We start from the raw sequence: 19,670 nt of genomic DNA, 5'->3' as shown, positions 1-19,670 counted from the left end.
AAAACTTTTAAATAAAATGTTAGCAATAATATTACAGCAACTTATCATGAGAATAATACACTGTGACCAGGTAGGATTTATACCAGGAATGCAGGGATGGTTCAATATTAGGAAAACTATCAGCATAATTGACAATATCAACAACAAAACTAACAGAAACCATATGATTATCTCAATAGATACAGAAAAAACATTTGACAAAATACAACACCCATTCCTATTAAAAACACTAGAAAGCACAGGAATAAATGGAGTCTTCCTTAAAAACATTAGTAGCATCTACCTAAAACCGTCAGCAAGCATTATATGCAATGGGGATAACCTAGAAGCATTTCCAATAAATGGGGTGAAACAATGATGTCCATTATTAACACTGTCATTCAATATGGTACTAGAAACGTTAGCTTTAGCAATAAGAGAAGAAAAAGAAGTTGAAGGAATTAGAATAGGCAAAGAAGAAACACAGCTATCACTCTTTGCAGATGATATAATGTATACTTAGAGAATCCTAGAGAATGAAGTAAAAAACTACTTGAAATAATAAAAAAAATTAGCAAAGTTGCAGGCTATAAAATAAACCATTTTTGTATATGACTAACAAAACCCAATAGCAAGAGATAGAAAGAGAAATTTCATTTAATATTATTGTAGACATTATAAAATATTTGACAGTCTACCTGCCAAAACAAACCCAGGAACTTTATGAACACAATTACAAAACACTTTTCACAGAAATAAAGTCAGATCTAAATAATCAGAAAAATGTCAGTTGCTCATGAGTCAGCTGAGCTAATATAATAAAAATTACAATTCTACCCAAATTAATTTAATTATTTAGTGTCATACCAATCAAACTACCAAAAATTATCTTATAGAACTAGAAAAGACAATAACAAAATTCATCTGGAAGAGCAAAAGGTCCAGAATAGCAAGGGAATTAATGAAAAGAAATGCAAGGGAATGTGGCCTAGTCATACTAAATTTCAAATTGTAGTATAAAGTAGTAATCACCAAAACTACTTGGTACTGGCTAAGAAATGGAGTGGTGGATCAATGGAATAGATTAGGTACACAAGGCACAGTACTCAATGACTATACTAATGGACTGTTTGATAAACACAAACACTCCAACTTCTGATATAAGAATTCACTATTTGACAAAGACTGTCGGGAAAACTGGAAAATAGTATTGCAGAAACTAGGCATAGACCAACATGTTACACTGTATACCAAAATAAAGTCAAAATGGGTGAACGACTTAGATATAAAGGCTGATACTATAAGTAAACTGGGAGAGCAAGGGATAGTTTACCTGTCAGATCTATGGATAATGGAAAAATCTATGAACAAACAAGAGATAGAGAATATTATGAAATGCAAAATAGATAATTTTGATTATGTTAAATTAAAAATAAAGGTTTTGTACAAAGAAAGTCAATGCAACCAAGATTAGGAGGGAAGCAGAAAACAGGGAAAGAATTTTTACAACCAAGTGTCTCTGATAAAGGCCTCATTTCTGAAATATATAGAGAACTGAGAAAAATTTATAAGAATACAAGTCATTCCCCAATTGATAAATGGTCAAAGAATATGAACAGGCAGTTTTCAGATAAAGAAATTAAACATATCTATAGTCATATGAAAAAATCATCGAAATCACTATTGATTAGAGAAATGTAAATCAAAACAACTCTGAGGTACCGCACCACACCTATCAGATTGGCTAACATGACAAAACAGGAAAATGACAAATGCTGGAGAAGATGTGGGAAAATTGGAACATTAATGCATTGTTGGTGGAGTTTTGAACTGATCCAACCATTTTAGAGAGCAATGTAAGTCTATGCACAAAGGGCTATAAAATTTTGCATACCCTTTGATCCAGCAATACCACTTCCAGGGTTGTATCCCAAAAAGAGCATACAAATGGGAAAAAGACTCATATGTACAAAAATATTTACAGCAGTTCTTTTTTGTGGTGGCAAAGAATTGGAAATTGAGGGGATGCCCATAAGTTGGGGGATGGCTGAACAAGTTGTGGTATATGAATGTGATGTAATACTATTGTGCTATAAGAAATGATGAGCGTGCAGACTTCAGAAAAATCTGGAAAGACTTATATGAACTGATGCTGAGTAAAGTGAGCAGAACAAGAAGAACATTGTACACAGTAACAGTCATGTTATGTGATGACTAACTTTGATAGATTTATCTCTTAGCAATGCAAGGATCTAAGACAATTTCAAAGGATTCATGATGGAAAATGCTGTCCACATCCAGAAAAAGAACTATGGAGTCTGAATGCAGAAAATAGCATATTGTTTGCACCCTCTCTCTCTCTATCTTTCTTCTTTTGCATAGTTTCTCCCATTGGTTCTAATTCTTCTTTACAACATGACTAATGTGAAAATAAGTTCAATATGAATGTATATGTTGAATCCATATCAACTTACACACTGTCTTCAGGTGTGGGGAGGGGAGAGATGGGGAGAAAATTTGGAACTCAAAATCTTATGAAAGTGAATGTTGAAATCTAAAAATAAATAAATTCTTAAAAAAAGAAGTACTACAAATCTAAAAAAAGAGAAAAGTTTCTATTCAACCCCATTGCTTATTATGAACCAGTTTCACCTAACATTTTAAAATCTAACACTATAAAACATTAAATCTATATTTACTATCAATGAGTATTGGACAATTAGTTTTTTTAATATGTTGTGTTATTTTAGGGGATAAAATTAGCTCTGTTAATGTAATAAAACTAAATTGAAAATGAATGGGTAATTATTGGTAAAGTAATTAAAATGAAAATTGGATAAGTATAATAAACAGGATTATGGTAACCTTGGGACAAAGTATTTATGGATCTGTCAATTAAGCTATAAGGAAGTCATACATGAAACCAAGTACAAATTTATTACTCATACTTAGAGAAAAAGTACACTATTGAATATCAACAATTTTAAACTTCCTTTGGAGACATTAAATTCATTTGTTAATTGATAACAGCATGTAAATTTAATATTATTAAATTAGTCTTACCATGTCTTCATTGGTTCCTTTTACTTTATACATTGCCCAAGTCTTTCCATCATTACTGTATGCAATTTTGTAGGATTTTATGTATTCTGGGCTTCCAATCCTCTTAGCTCCTTGGGTGATAACTCCAGTGACTCTCATCTTCCTTTGTAAATTTATCTGAAGTGACAATACATCATTATTAATTATTTAATAATCATTTTAATTTCTTAGTTGTGAATACTTTCATTTTTTAATTTTTTAGAAAAATGGCAATACTAATATGCAAAAAAGAATTTTCTTTTCCATGCTTTTCATGAAAACAAAAACAATTTTTAGCTATTGAATAAATTATGCTTCAACATTTCCTAAGTCCTACGAAATTCAAAAAGTATGAAGCACTATAGAAATGCAATATATTATTTAGAATCCTTATTAAGACAAGATAGAGACTTAAGGATTTGTTTAACACCTCACAGTGAATAAATAGAAGAAATGAAGATGTACTATAATAAAATTTCTCCATTATTATTTGTCCTGTGTACTATATTCTAAGTGTGATACTTCTATCAAGGAAACAGAGAATCATCTACTAAGAATTGAAGTAGACCTCAGATGTTATCCAGATTTTTCCTGTGAATCCTATCTATAACAACTTCAACAAATGGATAATTGACCTCTAGTCAAAGGAAAATCACTACATAGGCAGCCTATTTCTTTTTTAGACAACTTTAATTTTTAAGATTTTTCCTCATATGAAAATGTAGTCTGCCCACCTGCTGGCCCTAGGGTCAAGCAGAACAAGTCTACATATGATATTTCAAATATTATTACATTTGAATACTTTTGGTGACCTTCCACAAGCCTAAATGCATTAGCTAAAAACTAAATTCTCTAAGCTAAATATATTCAATTCCTCTGTATGATCGTTATATGACATGACTTTTGGCCCCTGTACCATCCTCTTCACCTGTCACTGGATACATTCCAAAGTGTCAATTATCCTTTTAATAACACAGAAACTAGAATTGGCCACAGTATTCCAGATGTGGACTGAGTAGGACAATGGTACTAGTTACTTCCCTTTTTCTGTATACTATTCATTCATTTACCATTCCGCAAACATGTGAACACCCATTCAGTAATCCCTGTCCTTAAGAAGCATGTCATATACCTGTGAGAGGTATACAATATGAACACAGATCAGCATAATACATGGCAATTTAAGGAGAGAGAGAGAGAGAGAGAGACAGAGAGAGACAGAGAGACAGAGAGAAAGAGAGCATTCACAAATAGGGATAACAGGAAAGGTCCTGTCTATTAATGTGGTACTGAGACCAGATTAGCTTTTATGTCTTCGACATTATACTGATGTTTCACATCATCAAGCCTGTGATCCAAGAATCTTAGATCTCTTTTCACAAGAACAATTTTCTGCTCAAATCTTCCACTTCTCCATGTTGAAGTCAATTTGGAAACTCAGCACATAGCTTTTTCTCTTTCCTGTATTTCATTTTTGTCTTTTGGAATAACATCTGGGTTCTGCAATGAATTAACTGTTGCCATCCTCATTTTTGTGCCATTAGTAAATTTAATCAGAACTTAGATATAAAGCCCAAAAGCTTTCAGCCCCACAATGTAACCTGGATGATTTCCTTTGATATCTTTTCACATTTTCTGAAATGTTTATGGCTACAGAAGCCAGCATTTCTTTTTTCCCTTAAAAACTTACAAACTTACAAATCCAGCAGAAATGACAAATTCACTAATCACATGAAAACTATGAATCATGAATCAAGCAAAACAAAACAAGCATTTTGAAATTTAGAAAAGTATAATTAAATGATTTTACATGAAACAGTGTACTTCTGCTACACACAGTTGTTTTTTTTATATGTGTATCCAATGTAATTAGTAACAAAATTTCTGTTTGTATCTCTTAATTATTTTCTCTATGCATTTTTTAATCTTTCACTTATTGTCTTCCCTTTTTACAACCTGTTACTATTCATTAACTCACCTCTTTCCTCAAGCAGAAATTCTCCCTTGTAACAAGTAAATATACTCAACAAAAATGCATCAACAGTTGTCCATATCTGAAAATATGTCTCATTCTATACCTCTAGTCCATTACTTCTCTGCCAAAAGGCATTTCACTATCTTTTTTTCTCTTAAGTCATGATGGATTAATGCATAGAGTTCTGAAGTCTTTCAAAGTTGTTGCCCTTTACATTAATATAATCATCATGCAAACTGTTCTGGTTTCTTCATTTTGACTCTATATCAATTCATGCAAATCATTCCCAGCTTCTCTGAATCCTTCATAGTTGTCCTTTACTATGGTGCAATAATATTCTATTTCATTCACATACCACATTTTTTCAGCCATTCACCAAGTAAACGGTGATCACTTTGGTTTCTAAAGGCCAGTATTTCCTAGAAAACTCCTCATCACAACAGCAACAGTGATCATGTAATATATATTTTATAGAAACAAATCATGCAAAAACAGTGGAAAGCTGAGAAGTGTCATTTTCTCAACCCTTGTCATACTTCTCAAAAGAAGTACTAATGGTGGCATCAGCTGAGGGAGGGGAATAAGGCACAGTGCAGCATGAAGAAAGGGAGTGTAGCTGACACCTTGCACAAAATTCTTGGGCCTGCCTGGGACAACCCTGGTGCCAAGAGTTACCTCAGAACTACAGGAAGCAGTCTGTTTAAATTTAGGGCTGATTCAAGTGGTAAGTTTTGCAGAAGTTACAGTTAAAAAAAGTATTTAAGAGCATATCTAGGGGGAGCAAGCATTGATAAGTACATGTTATGTGTCAGGGAGAAAGATAAGCAATTATATAGTTTCTACCATGTACCAGGCACTATGTTAAAAAGCTTTTTGCAAATATTATCTCATTTGATCTTCACAACAATCCTCACCCTTCAGTGTTTTACTGGTTGCCCCAGGCCAGCGCCCTACCCTCCTTCACACAGCCATGACCAAGGGTCCCTAAAAAGTCTCCTTCTTCACCCTTAATCTTCACTCTTGCAGCTTATGACACAGAAAAAAAAAAAAGTTGCATTGATAGTTTAATCATGAAAATCATGTGACCTGAACTTATGCTAAAGTCAATCATTCCTGTTGTCATGGTTGGCATCACCTGAGTGGGCTGGGAGCCAGTTTTGCCATTAGTGTTGTAGGGAATTCTGATGTTCTGAGGACAGCACAGCATCCCTGGTTATTCCTGTGATGATCTGGATTCTGATCTTTGCTGTGGTGCTTGGTCTATATGGCTTCATTGGGGAGCTCATTCTCTCTCCCAAGTAGGCTGTCTTCTCTCTTCCTTCCACCCCTCTAATTCTTACCCCTGCAGCCACAGAGTATGATACAAAGACTTGTCTTAAACCACCCCCATCTGTCCTAATGCGCTCCAGAACAAATGGCCTGATACTAGGTACAGTCATGCAGCTGGTAGTTGGTCTTGTAAATGTTCAATGTCTTAGTGACTCTACTATTTGTATCTCTCCACACTGGATTGAATACTACTCCCTCCTTATCCCTGGGCCCAGGCTAAGCTGAGGGCACTTTGAGCCATTTCCCCTAACCATTTGCTGTTAGTAGTCTATATATTAAGAAGAATTAAAATTTCCATTTTTTTCTCTTCACTGGATGTTTTTTTCCCTAAACCTTTTATATGTTGATAACATTTATGGGGCAAGATTTTTCAATTTCCCAAGTTATATACGAATCTTATATATAGGTGGATTATGGCATTTTGAGATTCATTGTAAAGTGTTGAGAATTTCTTAGACGTTATAATTTGAAGTTCAAGACAGCTGTTGTATCTTGGTATTACTAAGAGTTATATAATGTGGACACATAGAGAATACATACTTCCAATGATTCTGTGGCACTGGGCCAGGTTTGATAGTGATATTCTTGAATGAAACCCTTACTTCAAAGGTCATTTGTGTGAGACTCTCCTCATTGGTAATGGCTGATTACTAAATGATTCCACTCCAGAGGGGGTGAAATTGATGAGAACTTGGGAGAAAAGCAATCCTGATCTTCTGGCTTCCAGTTTTAAGGGAGGCATAATGGTCCACATTCTAATTAGGTCACTACAGAAAGACTCAGGGAAGAAGGAGATATGCAGAGGAATCAGTACTTTGACCATTTCTGTATCACCAGTTCACTATACTAGAAACTCTGAGGAAACTCACCCAGGGGGATGAGATTTTGGTTGAGTTATCTTTCTCCCAATGGGTGAGTTTTTACTGTCTCTGATTTCTTTGACTTGATAAGAGTGTTCATTGTGCAATTGGAATTTGAAGGGAACACAGTCAGGCCTTGGATTGGTAGCTTGGGGCATTCCTGCCTAGTTAAGGGATAACAATCAGGAGTGCAGCTGAAACGTACAAATTATGTCCCCTAGAATAACAGTGTTTAAGGGAGCAGGCAGTCATAATTTTAGCCCAGTATCCCCTATCTCTGAGGAAAGTAGCCAAGTTTCTGGCCCCATCTGCTTACTTCCCTTCCTGGAAAGCATTAAAGTCTCCCTTGGAGAAAGAGGGAGGGAGGAACCTCGAGGGTAATCTGTTCTTGCCTCTCTGTGAGCCACATCAAGATGAATCCATGTGGATACTCAAATACTTCATGGGCAAACAAAATAGCAAATATCCTACACAAATAAAATTCTCATCAGAAAATAATGAAAGAAAGAAAATAGGCCCAGAGAAGGTATAATAGGGTTATAAGCTATAAGTGATTCAGTAAGGGTTTTTAGCCAGTTTCTTTATTTCCAGTGATTTCCCACTACTGCTATCCTGCCTCTTGGATGATTAATTGTACAACTAGTGACATAAGTCTTCCCCAAGAACACAGACATCCCAAAAGGACATGGGAAAAGTTGCCCCAAAATATGTTTGAATTAAGTGCTTAAGAAATGTTTGCTGAATGAATGAATAAAAGAACAAATATATAAAGTTCTAGAATATTTTAGTATTAGATGCAATTCATTAAATTATGCTTAGTTTAAAAAAAGATTTGAAGTATTTTCAGGATTAACAAGTACACCTTTTCACATGCATATAAAATGAGATTAAATAATAGAGAAAAATCAATTATTAGTGTGTTCTTTTATTTTTATGAGCTTGGCAGAGACTTGAAGCAGGGTATATCTTTTAAGAATTTAAATAAATCACTGTCTCAAGAGAACTTAAAGGTAATATAAGAGAGAGTGTTGAGTATTGGAAAGAGCTCTGGACCAGGTACAAGAGGACCTAGGTCATAGTTGCCAGTGACATGTATTAGCTGTGTGACCCTGCACAGGCCACTTGACCTCTTTGATTACTTATCTACATAATGGGGATATTCATATTTGCCTGGCCCACCTTACATAATTTTTGTGATGACCAAGGGATATATTCTACAAAAAGTGCTTTCAAAATAATAGGGTTACAATGGCATAAGCAATTATTTTTATAGTTAACTTGCTTCCAGTTGTTTGCTACACCTTAGCAATCATCACATAAAATCTCACTCCTGCATAATATCTGCTCTCTGGGTTTTTGTGACCCTAATCTCTTCTGGTTCTCCTTCTACTTATCCAATGACTCTTTTTCAATCTCCTCTACTTTAACATCATCCATCAAGAGTATATTTTCATTATACTTATTAAGAGTATATATTCCAAGGCTCTGTCCTGGGCCCTCTTTTCTCTAACATCTATCCAGGGGTAGTGAACATGCAGCCTCAAGGCCACATGTGGCCTTCTAGGTCCTCGAGTGCAGCCCTTTGATTGAATCCAAACTTCACAGAAAATATCCCCTTAATAAAAAGATTTGTTCTGTAAAACTTTGACTTAGTCAAAAGGCTGCACCCAAGGACCTAGAAGGCCACATATGACCTCAAGGCCACAGGTTACCCACCCCTAATCTATACCATCTTACTGAGAGAACTCATGAGCTTTTAGGGTTCAATTATCATCTCAATGGAGATCACTTCCATATCTCTATTTTCAGCTCTAGTCTCTCCCCTGAGCTTTAAGTGTCCTATAACAAAAGCTCTGTATTGAACATTTTGAACTAGATGTCCAATAGTCATCTCAAACGTAATATGTCCAAAAGAAAACTCATTATCTTTTCTCTAAAACCAACAGTTCTTATCAAACTCTCCATTATAGTTCAGAGTATCCCCCTCTTTCTAGTCACCCAGGTCCCCAACCACTGTGTCATCCTTAATACTTTACTCTCCCTCACCGTGCATATATAATCAGTTGTCAAACTCTGGTATTTCTACCTTCACAGCATCTCTAGCATCTGTGTCCTTCTCTCCATGCACACAACCACCAGCCTAGTTCAGGACCTCATTGTTTCACTTGACCTAGTACATGAATTCCAAGATGGTGCTCCTTATTCTAGTTCCTCCACATTCTAATCTATCCTGCAGCTTTTTATTACCTCTAGCCTCAAACATGAATGCTTCTGTTTGACTTTTCAGCTTTTCACTACCTGGGCCAACCCAATCCAGATTCCTTGCACATTTCTCTTTCCACGTACTCTATGATCTAGCACACTGGCCTTTTTGCTGCTCCTCACACATGGACATCTATCTCTCCTATTTCTTTGCATTTACATGCATTCTCTGTGTCTCTGACTGTCTCTCTCCGACTCTGACTCTGTCTTGTTTCTGTCTCTGTCTCTCTTTGTCTCTCTGTCTCTGTCTCTCTCTCTCTCTCTCGCTCTCTCTCTCATATTTCCTTCAAGATTCAATTTAAGCACTGCCTTCTTCGTGAAGCATTTCCTGGTCCCCTTCTGAGCCTTGGCTTTGCTTTGCTATGTGTCCACAGGCTGTTTCTCTGTGTGTAATCTGTGCCTAGAAAGCTACCTTGCACCTCGTAGGCACTTAATAAATGCTTATGGATTGATTGCCTTAAATATCTAAAATTTGTAACCTTGGTTACACTGTGCTGAGAACATGGCCTGGCACATAATAGGTGCTGTATAAATGTCTGTTCCCTTCCCTTCCTCTCTATTATTTTTTGTAATCTGGCAAACACTTTCTGCTGATCATCCTCAGTTTATTTAAATATTTTAAATCATGCAGAACCTTCCACTGCTTTAATCTAAATGACAGGTGACTAAATTTTGCCTGCATGACAATTCAGTTGGAATATGTGAGTAGAAACCTGAAATCTGTACATATGTATAACTCTGCTACACATTTGAACAACATATCATAATTAGACTTTTCCTTTTATCTGAGAAAAAAAATATAAAGGAAGGTAATTAACAAGGTCCTTAGGTCCTTTGTTCCTTCTTACAAAAACCATTCCCTTATTTCTACCACAGGTTTTGTTCAGACCTTTGAATTTAGCTATTTCCTTTATCTCTCAGTTGCTATGATTAAGAAGACTTTGGATACCCAAAAGGCTCTGCTATATTTTTTTTTGGAAATGATTAAGGTGATCAATCACAGACAGCTAGGTGGCACAGTACATAGAGCACCGGCCCTGAAGTCAGGAAGACCTGAGTTCAAATCTGGCCTCAGACCAAACACTTGACACTTACTAGCTGTGTAACCCTGGGCAAGTCACTTAACCCCAATTGCCTAAAAAAAAAATGATCAATCACCTTGCTATTTTTTTTTCTAAAAGAATCAATAGCTGTTCTACTCAATGCCAGTATCATTTTGTGTCATAGTCAGACATCTTGGTTCACACAATCTAAAAATTAGTATATGAATAAATAAAATCAATATAACCTCAACATATATATCTCTTAAAGGATTGGAATACATTCTACCCTCACCTCAAAGAAGGCTGGGCAAAATCACATTATTCTAAGCCATAATCTCCATAAGTAGTATGTAAAAATGAGATTTTACTACCTACTTCACAATTTTTTGTTTATTCAGGGTAAACACAGTGGACAATCTACTCAATTCAAATGAATTAATGAATTATGAGAATATTTGGAGCAAAATTTCTGGGGCAAAAACTGCTATTGAGGAAAAAGGCACTCTTAAAGATTTGAGTCATTCTTTCTGCTGCTTTCCTTTGATGATGATGATGGATGTTTTATTAGAGAAAAGGATGTAACTACTGTTGAGGCATGTAGGGAAAAAAAAGTACATGGATCAGTTTGAATTTTAAACTTTTCATGTACATAGCTGAAATAACTCAGTTTGACATGAACCCTATGTCAACAGACAGGAAATGATTTTTGCTTATGATTAACATTTACACAGGTTTTGCAAAACACTGTACAAATATTATCTCATTTTCTTCTCACAACAATCCTGGTAGATAAGTGTTATTTACTATCCTAATTTTATAGATGAGGAAACTTAGACAGAGGTCGAGTGATTTGTCAAGTATGATACAGCTAGTTATTGTCTGAGGGAAGATTTGAACTCAGTTCTTCCTGACTCCAGGCCTAGATCTCTAACTGCAGTGCCACCTGGCTACCTATTTATTCATTCACATTAAGCAACTACTATATGCTAGATAGTGTAATGTATTGCATAGTGAGCCAGCACTTGCATCAAGAAGACAGGTTCAGATTCTGATTCTAAGAGATACTGACTTTATGATTCTAGGCAAATCACTTAACTTGTCTCTTATGCCAGAAACTCCCTTTTCTTATTCCTACCTCCACCACCATTCCCAGGTGTTAATCCAGTCTCAGCTAAAGTATGACCTTCCCTGTGTTGATTATCTTCAATTTATCATGTACACACACACACACACACACACACACACACACATTTTGTTTACACAGAGTTTGCATTTTGTCTTCCTCTTTAGACTATAAGCTCCTTGAGAACAGGGAAGGTCTTTTGCCTTTTTTTTTTTTTTGGTATATTCATTTTTTTTTAGTGAGTAAATCTTACTAAGCCCTTAATCAAATTGACTTAATCTGAGAGTGCCCCCAGGCAGCTTTCTGAAACCTTAAATTGCTGAACTAAATTTTAGAGGAAGTTTCCTCCCTGATGAAATCACAAGTCCAATCAACTCCCCCTAAAGAAATGACAATCACTGTAATTACTAGGGAGAGAGAAGAGAAAGAGAAAAAAAAGAGGAAGGAATAAAGAAAGAAAGAAAGGAAAGAAGGTAAGAAAGAAGGAAGAAAAAAGAAGAAAGGAAGACAAAGGAAGTGGAGAAAGAAAAAAGAGAAATGAAAAATGGGAGAAAGAAAAAAGAAAAACAGAAAAACAGAAAGGGAAGCAAAGAGAGAAAAAGAATGAGTGAGAGAAAAAAATATTTATTTTCTAAAAAGTTACTGCCTTAAGAGCTTAAGATGTTTCTGTAGAGGGATAGGGAAAGATAATGAACAACTTATATTTTATACAGCATATTTTAAATTTCATGAATTATTAATTTTCCTCAATATAAAAATAGTGAATAACTTTTGCTACACTGTTTTTAAATGATCAAAACTGAAATTTTCTAAACATTTAAAAAGAAAGAAGAAAACTCAAACAATCTCGCATTGTTGTTAACTCATATGAACAAAAGCCACCACTGGTTCCAATGCAGAATGCAGTTTCTCTTAAGATTTGGAAAAAACAACCATAACAACAGCAAAAAAATTAAACACCATATTTTTGAAACTGTTTTTTATGGGAGCAAGAAATACAGGGTTTCCTTTACTTGTCTGTCAGTTAAGGTATTAATGGAAATTCTGGTATTTAAGAATATAGCACACTATCATTCTTTAAATTAAGTACATAAAGGGTGTCTGAAAAATTTTGACATGCAGCACACCCTCTACTAAAACGTGATCTTGAAATTCCATATCATCAAGAATCCATAAAATCTCAAAATTAATTGTAAAATGTCACTTTTCAACTTTTGAAAAAAGTTAAAGTCAAAGAAAGCTAGAGATGGACAATATTAAAAAAACTTTTAAATGAACATATGAAGACGTTTAAGAATTTAAAAACCTGTCTTCAAAGAAAAGTAGACAACTATTGAGGCTAGACAAGTTATTTCAATTTGCAAGTGTGGTATATAATACTTACTTTTAAAAAGAAGAAGCTTAAACTGAATAAATTAATTGAGATGGCCAATTTTTCTTATGCTGTTTTATTGCTCACACATCAATATCATAATTCATACATCTATAGATCTTTATTTCCTTTCTTGCTTTATAAGTAAGATGAAGAAATATTATACACAGCTAAATTTTATTCATTACTCAGGGTAAGCTTGGCTACCATGGGGTCCATTAAAGATCTGACTTAGAATGTTGGCTGTGGGATTTGGAATGCCCTACAAACTTGTTAGATTGATAAATAATTTGTTACAGCTGCCACGAAGCATAGAGAATATGGAAGTTTGATAGTCATCTAGAGTTTTGAGCACGGAATCCATTTTCTATTGGCACTCTTCATGCCTAAATCACTTCCTATTATGAACAGCATAAACAGTGGACAGTTTGAATCATGTTTACCCCCATTTTAGAAGCCAACTTCCCTGTTTGATATAGCTGAATGTTCCCTTTTCAATTATCTTTTATCTTGTTTCAATTATCTTGTTTATACCTTTTTTGCGGATGGTCAAATTATCTCTGCTAGAGTTTTTGGCTGATGAGCTGAAGACTCATTTTCAGAAGCTTAAATAGTCAAAACATAATAGAATCAAAAATGAATTCAAAGTTCCTGATTTTCTCAAAACCAACAGACAATATTATTTAAAGCTACTTATTTACCCAGCATTTGGAAACCTGAAAAATATTCTAGACATATTGCTGCTTGGATGAGCAAACATCCACATTTCTTCCAATAAAATGTAGATCTAGAGTTCCTTTTAGGTCCAAGTAATATTTTTAACATAATTATGAGGAATTTATTTTTGAAGGTGCTAAATGGTTTTGATATGAAGTTCTTAAATACCTTGAATTTAAGAGAGATTTGTTTACATCTTTCAAAGATTGATAAAAGTGAATAAGACTGTGATGTATCAAAATGATGGTGATGGATTTGATGATCTCTAATGTCACCTCCAGCTCCAACTCTCTATGATTTCATTGTGAAGGGCTTGCAAAGTCACATGTCAAATCTCTATTAATATATTATAACCAATGTTTTCTAATTCTTTCAATGTTAAAAAAAGATTTATCAATCATCTTTCTTGACACTTCTATTATCAGATTGTTACCATTTAAGTCCTTCTGCCTTCATCTCTTTGTCGTGTATTAACTCATGAAAATATCTGTGGATCAAGTGTAATGGGAGCTTTTGTGAGTGCATAGAACCTAGAACAGGGTTTTTCTACATGTAATTGTTGTTGTTTAGTTGTTTCAGTTGTGTCTGACTTTTCCTGACCCCTGTTGAGATGTTCTTGGCAAAGATACTGGAGTGGTTTGCCAGTTTCTTCTCTAGCTCATTTTACAGATGAGGAGCTGACCAAATGGGGGTAAGTGACTTACCCTGATCACACAGCTAGTAAGTGTCTGAATCTGAATTTTAACTCATGAAGATGAGTCTTCTTGACTCCCATTCCTGTACTCTATCCACTGGCCACCTAGCTGACTCTCTATATGGAGTCCCTGGAAAATTGTGATTATATATAAGCAAAGTGCCTTGGAGAGTCAGAAAGGAGTTTGACCACTGACCACATGCTGAAAAGGAGGCTCTTTGGTTGTGAGACATCTACAAGGCCTGTCAATTCAAACTATTATCTCTTTGTCTCATTCACGTCTGGGGATACAAGACCCCAGAATAAGATAAAAATATGGAATTGTAGAGAAGACTCACTTTGACACTGTACCATGGCAATGGTTATTTTCACTATTCTGTTTTCAAATTATGCACAAAGGTCATATAAATAACTTACAGTGAATACTGCTGCTAATGAGCAATTGATTTAAAGTACTTGTTTTTCTCTGCTATGATATGGGTTATGAATGTGAACATTTGATGAACAGATTTTAAACAATATAATTATTAGTTCAACTTATCTTCAAGTGAAATAAAAAAAGCACTGCATTCAAGTTACTGAGAATAAAATGTTTGTTGTTGTTCAGTTGTTTGGTCACATATGATTCTTTGTGTCCCCATTTGGGGTTTCCTTGGCAAAGATACTAGAATGGTTTGCCATTTCCTTCTCCAGCTCATTTTATAGATGAGGAACTGAGGCAAACAGGGTTAAATGACTTGTCCAGAGTCATACAGCTAGTAAGGGTCTAAGAGCACATTTGAACTCAGAAAAATGAATTTTCTTGACTCCCAGTCCTGTACCCTATCCACTGGGCCACATAACTGCTGCAAGATACAATATAAGACAATCTATATCTAATATATAGAGAGAATGTATTATTAAGGCCTATACATGACAAAAAAGTACATTACAAAACAACAAAAATTTATGATTTCAAAAAACAGATGTTAGTAACTGAGAAGAAACTGCTGTAGTTTGGAATTTAACTGCCCTGCATTTAACATGACAGTGGTGGAAGGATGCCAGGGTGGAAAGAGGAAGAGTGAGGTTAACAGCGGATAAAACAGAACAGGATATAATCCTTATGGTATGGCCAAAGGATCATAAGATCATACATGCAGAACTGGAAGGGACCTCAGACATCATCTAGTCCAATTGCCTTGTTTTCCAGATGAGGAAGTCCAAGGAGACTAAATGAGCACACAGATCACAGACACAGCAAAGCATCTGAGGCGACAATTAAACTTGGGTTCTAAGGGACAAAAGTTATATCCTCCCTTGACAACAAAGAAGGGAGAAGGGAAATGGAAGTATATGCACAAAAAACAGCCATTTTCCTGCATAGAAACAGCATGAAAAAACAAAAACCTCTGACACAGGATACTCTAGGAGTCAAAATTAATATGCCCCTTAATTATTAAAATATGTTCAGAATTTGGATGGCAGGGTATAGACACAGGAGTAACTGACTCTATCTGGGCATGACTATTTCTAATTACTAACTGGTATTACACACTAGGAATTGCACAATGGGTCACATGCAGCATAGGATCCAGGCCTAATGTTGATGATTGTCATACTAGGTCATGCAATTCTGCGAAGCAATTGTATTATGCCACTACATTGGATTGGGGCTCAGGAGATTGGGGAAGTGTCATGAATCCAGGAAAGCTTTAGCATTGGTGCTGATCTTAGAATTCTATCCCTCTTTAATCTAGCACATGACTGATGGTAATTTTATAAAGTTTGGAGAGTAAGGTATTTGTCCTATGCGTTGGTGTTAAGAGTAACCAAGAATGCAAAAGCAAGTACCTGTTCTGTTTCTTTTTTTCTGTTGTTGGTCCTGTGTTGTAGAGAAAGTGACAGGGTGTAGCCTGGCCTTCTCAAGTCTAAAAGGAAACTACCTAGAAGTGCAAATACCCAGAATCTTTACTAACTAGCCTTGGTAGCATTTCAAAATGAAGTTTCCTTTGCTATCACTACAGGGAATAGAGGGGTGGGGGATGGGTAGTATTGAACCAGGCAGATAGTACAGCAAATATCAGTAGTACTGTACTCAGTAGTGTTGTGACAGAAGCAGCAGGGTACAATGAATAGATGAGGGGGTCAGGCTTGAAGTCAGGAAAACCTGGGATTCACGTCTTACCTGTGTTACATATGAGCTGTGTTACCACAAGGAAGTCACTTGACCCCCCTCACTACTGCATTGCTGATTAACTTTGTTGAAGGGATTTTCAAATCAGAAGTTCCCTACACAAATATCAAGCATAAATCTATATCAAAGTTAAAAAGTAATAATAAAATAAAATACATATCTTGAGAATCAAAGCCCTCATCATCTCATTGAGTATTTCTCTTTAATTTATAACCAGAATAAAACTGTGAAACCACATTCTTTAAGATGAATTTAGCTTTTACACAGGACTCTAGTCCATGTGCTAAAGAAGTAAACATTCTTATGCCATTCCAATGGCAGGAACAGTGTCAGTGAACAGTGAAAACATCAGTTTCCTCATAGAGCCACAGTGGGATTTTGCTATGCTCATTTATGTGAGAGATCCATTTTTTTTTCTCATTCTGTTAGCATTTAGATTTAATTAATAGTCATGAGCCTCCTTCATATGGTATATATTTCCATGAAGACGATCTTCCAGAGGAGTTTATCCTCTTTGACAGTGAGCTGCAAATACAAGTCAATTCTAATAAAGCACAGTATGTAATTATTGAGTTAGTATGATTTGATTGAGTCCCCAGCTGTCCCACCTGGTAGCTTTAAAAAGGAATGAACTAGCCCAGGTTGGAAACAGTAGATCAAAGTTTCTGGGCCAATCAGAATGAGATTAGGCCTGTGAGTAGTTCCTATACTTTCAACCTAGATGAGATAGGTGATCCAGTCTTTTAAAAAAAAATAATGCAATATTATTTGGGCACATTGCCCATTAATCTCCTTCTACTATTATACCAAACAGACTAAATAATTGGATTAAAATGTTGGCCTCTTCTTTACTAAAGCCATGAGCTATTTGAGAAGTCAAATTAATAAGCATTTAAGTGCTTACTATGCACCAGATATTATGCTAGGCACTGGGGATACAAATTCAAGGAAAAACAAAGATAGTCCCTGCCCTTAAGACTGTTATTCTACAGAAAAGGTAAACAATTTCTTTTGTATTTGTATGAGGATATCTGACCAAGGAGGGCAGGGCTAGGTGCATTAGGTGACTTGAATGTATACTTGAATAGATACTTCCCTCTAGGGAAAGTAGATTATCTAATCATGATTAAGACCCATTTTCTTCCAAAGGTGATTTCAGGCAACATACAACCAAAGTGGAAGGGGAATAAGAATTGAGTGCCTATTATATGCCAGACACTATGCTAAACTCTTTACACAATATTTCATTTGATCTGGAAGGTAGATGCAATTATTATTCCCATTTAACAGTTGAGGAAACTGAGGCAGACAGAAGTTAAATGACTTGGCAGGATCAAGTGGCTAGTAAGTATCAAATACTGAGGCAGTATTTGAACTCTAGTTCTCCTAACTCCAGGTCCAGAACTCTGTTTACTCTGCCACCTAGCTGCCTCAACACACAACTAAAGAAAGTATATAGATTCAGTAGTAGACATGAGAATTTTCCTGTCACTAAGTGCTAGTGGAAATTTATAATCTAAATCTTTCTATAAAGGATGCTGGGAGGGGGGTGGAGCCAAGATGGCAGAGTGAAAGCAGTGACTTGCTTGAGCTGTCCCCCAAACCTCTCCAAATACCTGTAAAAATGGTTCTAAACAAATTTTAAAGCAGCAGAACCCACAAAGAGACAGAGTGAAACAAATTTCCAGCCCAAGACAACCTGGATGGTTGCTCAGAAAGGTATATCGCTCTGGGCATGGAGAGGAGCGCAGTTCGGCTTGGGTGCACAGGCCGCAGTGACCCTGGAGCAGGCCTCAGAAGACTGAATCACAGGAAGCTGTGGAGGTTTCCAGACTTCTCAACTCACAAATGCCAAAGACAACTTAGAAGGTCAGTGGGAAAAGTCTGTGACTGTGGTGCGAGAAGGAGCTAGGTCTCAGCCACAAATATTGAGCCCAGCCTCTGGGACAGTAGCTGCCTCCTGAGCTCCGGGCCCACAGACTGAGTGGGAATGGAGTGGCTGACCAGAGGGGGATTGCAGGGATCCCTCTGCTAGTGCTGAGGCAGGAATCTCTTGCTGTGCCTGTGTTTGGATCTGGGTCACAGTTCTGAGGGGCAGTCCTGGGGCAAGGAGGAGCACTGGCCTGGTGGGGCTTGTTGTGGCAGCAGAAAGGAAACACCTCACCCCTTATCATAGCATCTTGGAAGAACTAAAAATTTACAGGTCCCGAGAAGTACCTCTGAAAACAGCTGTACAAACCCCCAAAGCTTGGGACAGTACATTCTCCACATTAGAAGCAGACTCTTACCTTAACAAAGAGTTTAAAACTCAAGTAATTGACTGGGATCATGAGTATGCAGTGCAAAAAGAGTCAGACTATATTGTCTTACTTTGGTGGCAAAGAAGATCAAAACATACAACCAGAAGAAGACAACAAAGTCAAAGCTCCTACATCCAAAGTCTCTAAGAAAAATATGAATCAGTCCCAAGTCTTGGAAAAATTCAAAAGGGATTTTGAGAAGCAAGTAAAAGAAGTACAGGAAAAACTGGGAAGAGAAATGAGAGTGATGCAAGAAAATCATGAAAAACAAGTCAACAGCTTGCTAAAGGAGACCCAAAAAAATGCTGAAGAAAATAACACCTTAAAAAATAGCCTAACTCAAATGGCTAAAGAGGTCCAAAAAGCCAATGAGGAGAAGAATTACCTAAAAAGCAAAATTGGCCAAATGGAAAAAGAAGTCGCAAAGATTACTGAAGAAAATACTTTTTAAAAAATTAGAATAGAGCAATTGGAAGCTAGTGATTTTATGAGAAATCAAGACACCGTAAAACAAATCCAAAAGAATGAAAAATTAGAAAACAATGTGAACTATCTCATTGGAAAAACAATTGACCTGGAAAATAGATCCAGGAGAGAGAATTTAAAAATTACTGGACTATCTGAGAGCCATGATCAAAAAAAAAAAACCCTAAACATCATCTTTCAAGAAATGATCAAGGAAAACTGCCCTGATATTTTAGAACCAGAAGGCAAAATAGGAATTGAAAGAATCCAACGATCTCCTTCTGAAAGAGATCC

General features: G+C 35.9%; 1 protein-coding gene and 1 long non-coding RNA gene across 2 annotated transcripts in view; one reads left to right on the top strand and one right to left on the bottom strand.

Moving 5' to 3' along the window:
• The window catches only part of EDIL3 (EGF like repeats and discoidin domains 3), a 581,090-nt gene that overhangs the window by 140,692 nt on the left and 420,728 nt on the right, over window positions 1-19,670 (bottom strand). Inside the window, exon 7 of the mRNA XM_027864247.1 lies at window positions 3,043-3,198. Coding sequence (XP_027720048.1) covers window positions 3,043-3,198 — 156 coding nt within the window. The remainder of the gene's footprint in view (window positions 1-3,042; window positions 3,199-19,670) is intronic.
• Window positions 1-19,670, top strand: part of LOC114044659 — a 177,715-nt gene that overhangs the window by 150,249 nt on the left and 7,796 nt on the right. The window lies entirely within an intron of this gene.

Source organism: Vombatus ursinus, unplaced genomic scaffold (genome assembly GCF_900497805.2).
Source record: "Vombatus ursinus unplaced genomic scaffold, bare-nosed wombat genome assembly UNPS02014774.1, whole genome shotgun sequence".
NCBI classification, from domain to species: Eukaryota; Metazoa; Chordata; class Mammalia; order Diprotodontia; family Vombatidae; genus Vombatus; species Vombatus ursinus.
The sequence above is the reverse complement of the archived record's forward strand: the minus strand, read 5'-3'. Positions and strand labels throughout refer to the sequence as shown.